The 12,899-nt window shown below is 41.5% G+C and overlaps 1 protein-coding gene across 1 annotated transcript in view; it reads right to left on the bottom strand.

Moving 5' to 3' along the window:
- Hspbap1 (HSPB1 associated protein 1) overlaps positions 1-12,353 on the bottom strand; it is a 55,075-nt gene extending 42,722 nt beyond the window's left edge. The window contains exon 1 of the mRNA XM_050159781.1: positions 12,197-12,353. Within this exon, the coding sequence (XP_050015738.1) occupies positions 12,197-12,260 (64 nt within the window). The 5' untranslated portion in view covers positions 12,261-12,353. The remainder of the gene's footprint in view (positions 1-12,196) is intronic.
- Between the last annotated feature and the right edge of the window lie 546 nt (positions 12,354-12,899).

The raw sequence follows: 12,899 nt of genomic DNA, 5'->3' as shown, positions 1-12,899 counted from the left end.
ACACTGCACAATCCTACTTCCAGAGAGGGAGGAAGAGGGAGGCACAGAGGAGGGAGGAGGGAGAGTGCGTGTCAGAGTCCTGGTTTGGTTTCTATCACCGTAATAAACACCGTGTCCAAAAGCAACTTGGGGAGGAAAGGGTTTATTTTGCTTACCTAGCTCATCCTTGAGGAAAGCCAGGCCTAGAACTCAAGACAGGAACCTGGAAGAAGGAAATGATGCAGAGGCCATGGGGGAGTGCTGCTTACTGGCTTGCTCAGTCTACTTTCTTATACAACCAAGGACCACCTGCCCAGGGGTAGCACAGCCCACAGTGGGCTAGGCCTTCCCACACATCAGTCTTTAACCAAGAATGCCCTACGGATTTGCCTACAGGTCAGACTGGCAGAGCATTCTCTCAATTGAGGCTCCCTCTTTTCTGATGACCCTAGCTTGTGTCAGACTAACCCAAAAAAAAAAAAAAAAAAAAAAAAGCCAGCACAGAGATGACCTGAAAAGATACAGGTCTAGGAAATCTCAAAATCAATCCACAGGCATCAATCCGTGCATATTTTGGGGAGACAGGAATGTTTGAGGAAACACAGGGGGCATGTTACATCTGCAGTAGAGACTACTAGCCTTCTGCCTACCCAGCACCCTGAAGTTTTAATTTTCCTCTTCAGTACTGGGCATTGGGAGTAAGCTCTCCAGCACTGAGCTGTATCGCCACCCCCTTTCTTCCTTATCAACAGAACTCTGCAGGAGGAGAAAGAGCTAAAAAATTCTCTTAGACTCCTTTGCAGACAGGAGCAGACAAAGATTTATACACGTGTGTGCACATGCGCATATGTGAGTGAATTTACAAATGTGCATTTGTATTTATGTATCAATAGACATGCAAGTTCCTGAGTCATCATTTTGACCATATTCTCCCTTCTTTCCTGGACAACAGAAAAACAGACTTAGCTGAGAAACAAAAGGAAACTGTAAAATTTGCCAAAAGGGCCGGGCAGTGGTGGCGCACGCCTTTAATCCCAGCACTTGGGAGGCAGAGGCAGCGGATCTCTGTGAGTTCGAGACCAGCCTGGTCTACAAGAGCTAGTTCCAGGACAGGCTCCAAAACCACAGAGAAACCCTGTCTCGAAAAAAAAAAATTGCCAAAAGGATGCAGAATATTCATCTTCATCCCACCTCACCAGCGCCAGCTTACTCCTATACCCTAATTGCTTTCTTTTTCAATAATTTAACTTTATTTTATGTGTGTTGGTATGAAGGTGTCAGATCCCCTAAAACTGGAGTTATAGACAGTTGTGAGCTGCCATGCAGGTGCTGGGAATTGAACCTGCGTACTCTGGAAGAGCAACCAGTGCTCTTAACCACTGAGCCATTTCTCCAGCCCCCTCTAATGGTTTTTGTATAAAAATAAACCTTCCCAGTCAAAACTCGATTGTTATTAATGGTTCTTAACTGGGAAACACCTTGCTGTCTCAGGCAAAGACACTTTCAGGGACAGCCTGTCTCCCCCTTTGTAATGCTTTGTGGCTTAGACTGGATAAATCACAGCTGGTCTGACTCACCGTAGCATTTCTCAGTTCCAATGTGGTAAAACATTCAACCTTTGAACACTTCGCTCCCAGAACTTTAAAGGGCAAAGACAATCAGATATATTGGTACTTCCGGGGTAGGAATGGCCTTACTTACTCCCTTTTCTCTCAGGCCAGAGCCAACAGAATGCAGAGCTTTGAATGCACCCTCACCAAACAGTTCTTACCTATGGGTGGCAGAACACCCGCTCCCCTTCTACAAATACAGAGCCAGGCATTACTAACACATGAGTGCTGTTGGGACAAAATAGCTTTAAAGAAATTATTTTTTTCTACATGCTAGAGTTTTTTTTTTAATGCCTTTACTGTTACGATCTAACAACCCCAGATACCCCGAGTCTACTTAATGGAAGAGCACCCAAGCCAAAGTCTGCTGAGGAAGCAGCTGGCCTAGTGACGGGCATACATGACAAACATTCGCCAAGTGAAAAAGAAGTGCTATTAAATGTGTTTTTTTTTTAAAAAAAGCAATCAGATGGTTACTGTAATAGAAAAGTAGTGCCTATCACAGAATTTCAGGCTCATAGTGAAATAACAGTCAGTTGGTTATGAGATAAAACTCATTTGGCTTCTGGTAGTTTAATCAACAATGAACTGGACCATTAAATTAGCAAGCTTAAGTTTCAAGATTTCCTTTAAAGAAGGATGTAAGGCTACATCCTATTAATTAAATAGCCTAGGGATAAACCCAGCCATTACACGCCAGGAATATGTGCAAAGAGCTGTAAAGATTCTGAAGCAACCTCAACAAGCTTTGGAGGATAAATGTACTTAGGTCCAGACTTGCAAGCATGGATTTCTAATAAGGTTTAGAAACTGCTTGGAAGAACCACCACTGATCCAGATGTTGCATAATCACTTATTCTCCCATCAAACATTGAGTACTTCATAAAGCAACAACAAAGAAGAGAGAAAAGGCCAGCACATTCAATCTATTTGTTACAGTCTGGTTACTATAATTCCTTGGGGACAGCTGACACATCATAGAAGAGTGAACTGCCCTTTTCAGTAATAATAATAGTAATAATGATAAACCACAAAAGCATGAAAATATTTTGAAATCTAATTTCTCTGAATTTCCTAGTTATCTGCTTTAGTAATTGGTATCGGACTTGGATTTGTATCTAAAATTTAGAATAAGATGAGACTAAAGCACATTTATCACATTTTCAGAAATTCTCCAAAAAGCACTGATAGACTATAACAAAGATCCTGAAATAAAAATAATTTGTTTCTCACATCAGAAAATATAAAAGAAAAATAAATAATAAAAAATGTGCAGAGGGTGTCATAAAAGTTACAATATAAAACCCCCAGAGTAACAACAGGATTTAAAATAACAATAAAACCCCAGCATGGGGAGATTTCTGAAATACAGACATGTATGGCAGTCTCTCCAATCTGACAACCATGACACACGTGTGAAATTTAAGCCATTAGAATGGTAGCTATTAGGACAAACAGCAATGATCATTTGGCCCAGATCTAAAAACCTGACAGAATCCCATCTAACCAGAAGACAAATTCCAGCACTGGGAGCTGAGGTGGGATGACTATGAGCTCTCTAAAGGCTTGGGCTACGCAGAGACCCTGGCTAAAAACAAAGCGAACTAGACACTGGATAGTAGTAAAGAGAGACGAGGAAACTTATTCAAAGATATGCTCTCATTTTGTAGGCATTACTTTGAAATGTCAGTAAAAACTAAGAAAGTTCTCCTAAAAAGCTAAGAAATAAAGTGGGCGGTGGTGGCGCACGCCTTTAATCCCAGCACTGGCGAGGCAGAGGCAGGTGGATCTCTGTGAGTTCAAGGCCAACCTAGTCTACAAAGCAAGTTCCAGCACAGCCAGGGCTGGCTGTAACACGAGAAACCATATCTCAAAAAAGAAAAAAAGAAAAAGCTAACATAATGCTTGAGTAAAATGATCAGTAGGCGCTAGGTGTGGTGGTGCACACCTTTAATCCCAGGCAGCCTGGCCTACACAATGGAGTTCCAGACCAGCCAGGGCTCTATTGAGAGACTGGGTCTCGAACAACAAAAACAGGAATATCAATAGGCATAAATCTTGGGAATTTCAAGGATTCAAGGTGGTCTTTTGCTACTGAAGAAAGACCACACTTTAAGGTTGAGGCGGCTATGACTTAACCATATCATTGCCCAGTGGCCTTTCAGATTATTTTGACATTACACTCGTAACTCGTCCAGCTGACCAGAAACCTTGCTGCCTTCTCAAATGTTGGCTTCTAACAGGCTAGGGAGATGGTTCAGCAGATAAAGTGCTTGGCAGGCAAGTGTGAGGACCAGAGTTCAGATCCCCAGAAGTCACATAAAACACCCCAGCACAGAGCAGCAGGAACAGGAAACCCCAGAGCAGGCTGGCTGATCTGACAACAAGCTCTAACAACAAGTTCTGTGTTCAACCTGTCTCAAAAGGAAAGATGAGAGGTCCCTGGAGAAAGAGCCTGGAAGCATCTCCAGATCCCACTTCGCATGTGTACTTTCACACCCACACGAATGTGAACAAGCACATGCATACTACACACGTACATCACACACACACACACACACACCTAAAAAATTGACTTAAAAATAAAACTTACAAATTTAAAAATAATACTGGTTTTAAACTTAAAACAAGGAAAAGTAACTGCATTTTAAATCAGGCTGACACACTGAAAGAATAGGATCTCAAAGACAAATATTTAGTATCTTTAAAATGTCTACAAAAAATATTGTGATCTGACTCCAGATGCTTTTAAGTAGATTTTCTACAACTAAAGTAAACTGGTTATTTTGCTTTGCCATTTTTTAAAAATTAAAGATAGTCAATAGTAAGACTGCAAAGAGACATTCACACCCAAGCTTCCAGCAACACCTTAACAGCTAAGTGGGGGAGCCACCCTGACGCCCACTACTGAGTGTGTTATTTAGCCTGAAGAAAGATGAAAGACAACACTAATTGAAACAAGCTGCCACAAAGCTACTCTGCTATGTGATTCCCCCTACAGGAGTGCCGAAAGCGGTCAAATTCACAAATCTTTTCAACAGCGCTCCATTAAGCATAACCAGAAACAGTCTCAAAACAGGATCGGCTCCAGTGTCACGCTCACCTCACTGGCATGGGGCCACTCCCTGCACAGGGCCACTCCCCGCACCGCACTGGGCCACTTCACCTGGTCAGCTGCTCTCTAACTCCCCCGACCTTTGAGGGCGACCAGCTTCAATGAGGATACCACTTGCCAGGGTAGGGGCTGGGGATTAGAAAAGTTAGTAAAGAGCTCGGAGACTCGAGCAAAAATAATAAAACAGAAGCACAGGATAGTATGGGGAGGGAGTTCCAGTGAATACTGAAATGCCTTGCGTTTAATTTTCCATACACTTTTATATCCCAATACAGCAGAGAGAAGACAAAAGATGCTTTCTTTAACTGATACAAAGGACAACTAGATACAAAATACTTTGAGCCATCAAGCCATTAATTCACGAGAAAAGCATTCTGTTGTTAAGTAGTGAACCTACCCTAGACCAAGTATCCTGAAGGCAGACTCTCCCTAGGTCAAACCTCTTAATTCAAAAGAAGGAACAGAAGTGTGCTTGAATTCTCTGCCCTTTGGTCAGGGTGGAGTAGATTTACCTGTCTGGTCTAAATACCCAAAACACAAAGCAACCACACCCTGGGTCAGGATGGGTAGCTGAACTTGTCAACAACTTTGAACAAGCTAAAACTCTCTGACCTTCAGACAAAGTGGAAATAGGCTCACATTTTTGGACCTCCACAGACTTTCTGGCAACCATTCCAAGCTTTACTCTCAGTGCCCCAGAACCTTCTCCACATCCTCATTTCTGTGGAGTTTTGCTGTTTTTCTGAGAAGCCTGAAACTCATGACTCCCCCCCTCCCCCAATCACTTCAACATTTATATTTTCACTCTGCTTTTTCTTTGGATGCCACAGACATCTCCTTTTCTTTTGCAACCTGCTACCACATCCATGAAAACTGCAAGTTGCTCACATACTGTGAGAACAAAGGCTTGGGTTAAATGAAACATAAAAGGTTAACAAGGCCAGGTCTGAAGGGCTGAGGAAGACAACTAAAGGTGCCTGGAGCTGGCTCTGAGTTAGCCAAGCAGAGTGACACCAGCCCTTCCTTCCCAAGCCCTTAAGGGACATATGTGTGACATCATTGTCCTTTCTTAGATTCTCACTTCTCACACAGCTAACTGTAACAGACTAAACTTTAAGTGAGGGTGTCTTCTAACAAGGAGCCCCTACTTATTTCAGTGAAGAGACCGCAGACCATCCCATAAACAAGTAGTTAACTTAGAACACCATGACCAAAAAGCAAGTTGGAGATGCAAGGGTTTATGTGAATTACACTTCCAGATCATAGTCAATCTCTGAAGAAAGTCAGAACAGGAACTCAAGCACAGTTGGAACCTGGAGGCAGGAGCTGAAGCAGAGGCCATGGTGGAGTGCTGCTCACTGGCTTGCTTTCCCATGGCTGGCTCAGTCTGCTTTCTTATCACACCCAGGACCACCAGCCCAGGGATGTCACTACCCACCATGGGCTGAACCCTCCCCCATTGGTCACTAATTGAGAAAATGCCTTTACAGCTGGATCTCATGGAAGCATTTCCTCGACTGGGGCTCCTTCCTCTCTAATGGCCCTAGCTTGTGTCACGTTGACACAAAACCAGTCAGTACACTTGATGTTAGCAATAAAAATGGCTATTATTTTTAGATATCTAATTCCTGCCAGACACTACAGGCTAGGTTAGCTACAAGTAGTATCTTTAATTTTCACAATAATTGTACATTCCATAAAAGAGGAAACTGACACCCTGAGGGATGAAGTACCTTGTCCTCCTATCTTTCTCCCTCTAATTCATCCCATATCCTCCAGGCAGAGTGATCTTTCTAAACTTAAATCTGATCATATTATACCCATAATTAAACCTCTTCAAAACTTATCATTATTTTTTGTTCTGTTTTGTTTTTCAAGACAGGCTTTCTTTGCTTAACAGTCTTGGCTGTCCTGGAACTTCCTTTGTTGGCCTTAAACTCACAGAGATCCACCTCTCTCTGCGTCCCAAGTGCTGGGATTAAAGGCGTGCGCCACCACTGTCCTGCGCTTACCATTATTTTTTTACAGTCCAGGTAACTGGGCGTAAAGTAACCTTCATTATCCCCCTTTCCTCAACATCTCTCACACCAGCATCTTTTAACCCATGGACCACGTCCTGCTTCTTCTCCTCTTACCTCTAGACTCAGCACAGTACTTGTTTTAATTATAAATTTAAAATTATTATTATGTACGTGAGCATGCCTAGGCCACAGCTCACGTGTGGAGGTCAGGGGACAACTCTGTGGTATCAAGTCTCTCTTCCCACCTTTACATGGGCTCTGTGGGTCAAACTTGGGCTGCCAGGCATGCATGGCATGCACCTTACCCACTTAACCATCTCACTGGCTCCTTTTTATTTTTGGCTTTTTTTTTTCATTTTGGCAGGGTTTATGTACAGTCTGACCTCAAACATGGCAAAGGATAACCAATTATTGATCAAAAACTTGCTGAAGGTTGCAGAATTTCATTAAAAAAAACATCATGACAATAGCAAAGCTTAAAAAAAAAAGGCTTTTCCATTGTGTGGCAACAAATCAAGGAAATTATAAGGAAATGTCCTACCTGTTCTTTATACAACTGAACATTACTACCTGCAGGAAGTAACCAAAGGGCACTCAAAGAAATGAAATCTGGTAGATGGATGTGCTCCATTAAGAAGGACTTGGAAAACTAAAATATGTACACCACATCATTGATACCTATTCAGATTTTCAATGGGCAACTGCTCTGAGTTCAGAAAAGGCTGATTTGATAGTCACACATTTGCTAGAAGTTATGGCCATCATGGGTATACCTGTACAAATAAAGACAGACAATGCTCTAGCATATGTTGCTAAGAAAGTGAAAGTTTTTTGTTTATAATAATATAAAGCATATTATAGATATACCACACAATCCTACAAGAAAGGCAGTTATAAAAAATCAAATCAAACTCTAAAGGATATGTTAAATAAACAGAAAGGGATGATAAATACCCCCAGAAATAGATTGCATAAAGCTTTATTAACTTTGCATTTTCTAAATGCTCATGGGAAAGGAACACAGCGGAGAGACATTGGATAATAGAAAAAACTACAGAATTAAATCAGCCGATATACTTTAAAGATGTACGGACCTCAGAACGGAAACCAGGACATGTGTTACATTGGGAAAAGGGTTTTGCTTTGTTTCCACAAGAGAAGAAAAGCTACGGATACCATCAAAATTGATAAAAATTTGATTTGAATAAGAGATACCTCTTAATTAGAAAAAGTGGTAGCTCATCAAACAGCATAGCCCTTAAATCTAAACTAATCTATAAAACTAACAAATGTGGCCTTGAGAGGTGGTGGCACACACTTTTAATCCCAGCACTTGGAAGGCAGTTAGGCAGATCTCTGGTCCAAAGAGGGAGTTCCAGGACAGGCTAGAAAGCTACACAGAGAAACCTTGCCTGGATAATAAATAGACAAAAAAATAAATAACTGAAGAGAAAACAAATATAAAATACTTTATGGGGCTAGAGAGCTGATTCAGTGGTTAAGAGCACTGGTTGCTCTTCCAGAGGACATGGGTTCAATCCCTAGCATGTAAATGGCAGCTTACAGCTGTCTGTAGCTACAGGTCCAGGGGATCTGACATCTTTACACCAATGCACATGAAATAAATTAAAATAAATTTATATATTAAAAATTAAGAAATGCTTTTAATTTGATCAGATATAACTTGCCAAAAGAGAAACTCTTTTTTTTTTTTTGTCTTTTCAGGAGAATAAATAAGGAATCTGAAGACCACTCGACAAAAGAGACATCTGAAGAAAAAGAAATCATCCAGGAAAAAAATGTCTCAAGAGTAAATTGGCCTATTGGTATATCATATTTCCAACAGGATAAAATTTCATAAATCCTCCCAAATGTTTGTTTCTGCTGTTCTCTACAGACATATAATGCAAATAGTCTTTTTGTAGTCCCAGTCTAGTTAAAGACTAAAGTTGGCTTTGGAGTTGGGAGTGTGGCTCTCTTCTTCTCTAAACCCAAGCATGTTTATTAAAGTGAAATCCAAAATCTCTGTCTCATGCCAGAAGAGCCACCTGATATGGGACAGAAGAAAAACAAAAATTTAAGGACTATTTTATTGCTATTAATCTCATAATCTTTTGGTCTTATATTGTCTCTTTAACAGTTTTTCTTAGTGTATAAATTTTATAAGATTAATACATACACATATATATGTATATGTATTCTAAACTTTTTGTCATGATATTAATGGTCATGTAGAGAACTAATTCTAGAAAAAGGTTTCATCTACCTTCCTGTACATGATTTCAGGTTTGAGTCTCTATCAGTTTTCTGCAGTGAACCATAAGCATGCCTAACAGTGACCTTTGAAGTTTCTAAAAGGAGGATGAGGTCCCCAAAAAGATTCCTCCAGTACTGTAACACCATTAGGCTGAAAAACACCACCTAAAGATTGTCTTTGGACTACAAACTGATCAGAACAATTTCAAGGTTGCTATGCTCAGAACAATTTCAAAGTTGCTAATTGAGATTTTAGAATGTTCTAATAACATAGGCTCTTTTTTTTTTTTAATGACAATGAGACATGTCTGCTCCTGGCAGCACCAATCTATTTCAGAGAAGATAATGGGTATCGAAGAAACTCCACATAGAGTTCACCTTCTTTGTGGCAAAAGTAAGGCACTAGGCAAGAAAGTGCTCTTGCCTTGACTGCAGACACAAAAGAAAGTGACTGCCAAACACTGTCAAGACAAGGAGGGAAAGCCCTTCGGAATATCCTGCTTCACAAAAAAGTCTGTTGGATATCCTAGGCCTCATGTTTTTCCTTCCCCCCTCTCCCTCCAAGGGCAAGTGGAAGTTGTAATGTGCCAGTTAGATTACCAGGTTTCTGAACAATGGAGCCTAACTGGCTAGTTAGAGAGAAAGACTTTATCGAAAGGACATTGACTAGTTCATAAAGTTGATGGAAAAGCTGAAGAATGAGGTTTGGACATGGATAAGGATAAAAGGGTCAATTACTGAATCTACTCTGAAAAGAAAAAAGGGAGGATAAAGATATAAGATAAAAAGTTAAATTATTGAATCTACTTTTAAAAAGCAACTACTAGTTCTAAATGTTTTTCATTGGATTAAGCATTTATATATTGTATACAAACTTTGATACAGATTTGAGATTAATTTTGTTAGAATGTACTGGATATATGTTGATTGTATATAGTTTTACTATGTCAGATTTAAAACCTTTCCTTTTTACTTAGACAAAAAGGGAGGAATGTTGTGGTATATTTTTACACTGTGTGAAGATGTATTGCTATATTTGATGTAATAAAGAGTTGAATTGCCAATATCTAGAATGTCCAGGAATGAGAGAAAGAGGAGGAGGAATCTAGGCGCAAGGATTACTCCAACGAGATGCTAGGTAAACACTGGAGAGGTCAGACATATTGTACAGAGTAGAGATAACCACGCTATGTGGGGAAAAGTAGAGTAATAAAAGACAGTTACATTATAAGAGCGAGTGGGACAAGCCTAAGTCAATGGTCAATGTCATAATTGATATGTCTCTGTGTCATTATTTGTGGGCTGGCAGTTCCAACGAGAAAGTCTGCTACAGCATAGTGAACAGGCAACCTACAGAAAGGGTGAAAATATTTTCTGGCTATACTTTAGTCCAGAGGTTAATATCTAGAATAGATATGACCTACAAAAGTATACACACACACACCCTACCACCACCACCAACAACATCATCACCACAAAAATTGACCAATGAATTGAAGAACAGACAATTCTCAAAATAAACAAAAATGGCCCATTAATATTGTATAAAGTATTCAATAACCTTAGCCATCAGAGGAATGGAAATTATAATCACTCTGAGATTCCATCTCTCCCCAGTCAGAATGGCTAGTATCAAGAAAACCAAGGACGACAAACATTGCTGAGACTATGGGGAAGAGGACCCTCATTCACTGCTGGTAAGGGTGTCCACTGGGGCAGCCATTTGAAAATCTACGTGGAGAAGCCGGGCGATGGTGGCGCACGCCTTTAATCCCAGCACTCGAGAGGCAGAGGCAGGTGGATCTCTGTGAGTTCGAGACCAGCCTGGTCTACAGAGCTAGATCCAGGACAGGTTCTAAAGCCACAGAGAAACCCTGTCTCGAAAAACAAAAAAAAAAAAAAAAAAGAAANAAAAAAAAAAAAAAAAAAAGAAAGAAAGAAAGAAAGAAAGAAAGAAAGAAAGAAAGAAAGAAAGAAAATCTACGTGGAGGCGTCTCAAAATTCCAACACAGAACTACCGGATGATCCTTCTGGACCACTCCTTGACACAAAGAACTCTATCCTACTACAGGGTTGGTTGCACATCTATGTTCAATGCTGTTCTATTCACAACAGCAAATAACTGGAATCAGGCTAGATGCCCATGAACTGATGACTCTGTGTGTGTGTGTGTGTGTGTGATTCTATTCAGACACAAAGAAAAACAATTATGAAAATGAATGACACTTGATATTAGATGCAGATATTAACTTCTAATAATAAGAGGAGTGTGAACAGAAGCCAGAGAACTAGAAGGGGTACATAAGGGAGGGCATCCAGGGAGAGAAGTGTGGAGGCCAGTAGAACAGGTACGATGTGAGAAGACAGGGAGATGCAGGGGATGCATGGCTGCAAACTACGATGGAGAAGAAGCTGGGAGATGGGTGAAATAAGTATGATGGAAGGGGGAATCAACTAAAGTCAAGTATGTACAAAAATGCCATAAGAAAGCCCATTACATTTTATGGCTAACTAAAAATTTTAATTTAATTAAAGAATGAATAAACAGAAGAGATGATGCTTAGAGACATCAACAGACCACAAACCAAAGATTTTATTTTATTATTTTTTGTAGGCATGGTTTGGAGCTTAGATTTTATTCTAGGTTCCAAGTACAACAAAGAATTTTCAATAAGGAAGTGTCACTTTTGCTGATGGTGTCCAGAATTCTAGGAGAAACATAAAATACAGGACACATATGAGGAAGATAAACTAGTGGTTAAGGTAAACAAACAAACAAACAAAAGACTGATTTGGGGCTGGAGAAATGGATTGGCAAGTAACAACACCGGTGCACAAGTCCGGCGAACTCCACAGAACCTACATAAGAAGTTATGGTTGCACACACATCTGTAATCCCAACATTTTATCCTGGAGATGAGGAGAGACAGAGACAGGAGAATCACCTCAAAGCGCCCCCAAAGGCCAAGCTAGCCTGGAGTACTCAGATCAACTTCTTACTCCCACAAGTTGTCCTGAGACCTCCACAGCGATTCTTGTTCCCTTTTCCCTCCCCAAAGAAACACCAAGCCCATAGACGATCAGACAACCGAATGGCAGATGTAAGAAGTCACATTCACTAATCAAGTCACTTTCTTCTCGGCCTAACGCACAGCGGAGGAGACTTGGGATAGACTTGTCGCCTAGGCATTCGGGAGTCCCTGACCCGCACCTACCTTCCTCCGCCACAGTTACAGCGGCCTGGGTACCAGGCGCGCGCCCCTCGCAGTCTGTTGCCATGGATACCGCGCCAAGGATGGAGCGAGCACCGGGTCAGACGAGCCAGCTGCCGGGATCTGCTCCACACAGGAAGGATTGTCCGCCTCCGCCGGAACCGGCACTCTAGGGGTCACGTGACCACACTGGGCGTGTCCGCGCCCGTTTGTTTTGCTCTGAGGAGACTGAAAGCCGCCGAGCACGTGGCCAGGGCCGTGGTGCCTCCTTCTCCAGCCCTCGGTTTTGTTTCTGCTTCGATCCTCTCTCTCTCTAGGCGGATCCTACTTTTCCGCCCTGGTTTTCCTTCACTCACTGGGACTCGCGATTGAGGGGTACACGGAGCAGGTTTGCCTGCTCCTCTCCGTTCGCCACCCCAGCTGGTTTTCGTGACTGCCTGGAAAGATGAACCTCAGGCTGTCTCTCTTGAAGGCGTTCCCTGTGACTCATTTCCCGAACCAAATTTGCCGAGTCGTTTGGCTGTAGTTTTCAAGGACACGGACGGCTGTCAGTGTTGTGGATTCGTGTAGCAGAACCAACAAATGTGTATTTGATCAAAGGATGCACAAACACCCCTCCCTCCTTCTGCTGTTTATTTAGTCTGGTTAACACCGTAACGCGAGGTAGATCTAGATCACTGTCTCCCAACCTTAACATAATCCGTAT

The sequence above is a fragment of the Alexandromys fortis genome, unplaced genomic scaffold (genome assembly GCF_014885135.2).
Source record: "Alexandromys fortis isolate MF-2015 unplaced genomic scaffold, M_Fortis_MF-2015_v1.1 scaffold_119, whole genome shotgun sequence".
NCBI classification, from domain to species: domain Eukaryota; kingdom Metazoa; phylum Chordata; class Mammalia; order Rodentia; family Cricetidae; genus Alexandromys; species Alexandromys fortis.
The sequence above is the reverse complement of the archived record's forward strand: the minus strand, read 5'-3'. Positions and strand labels throughout refer to the sequence as shown.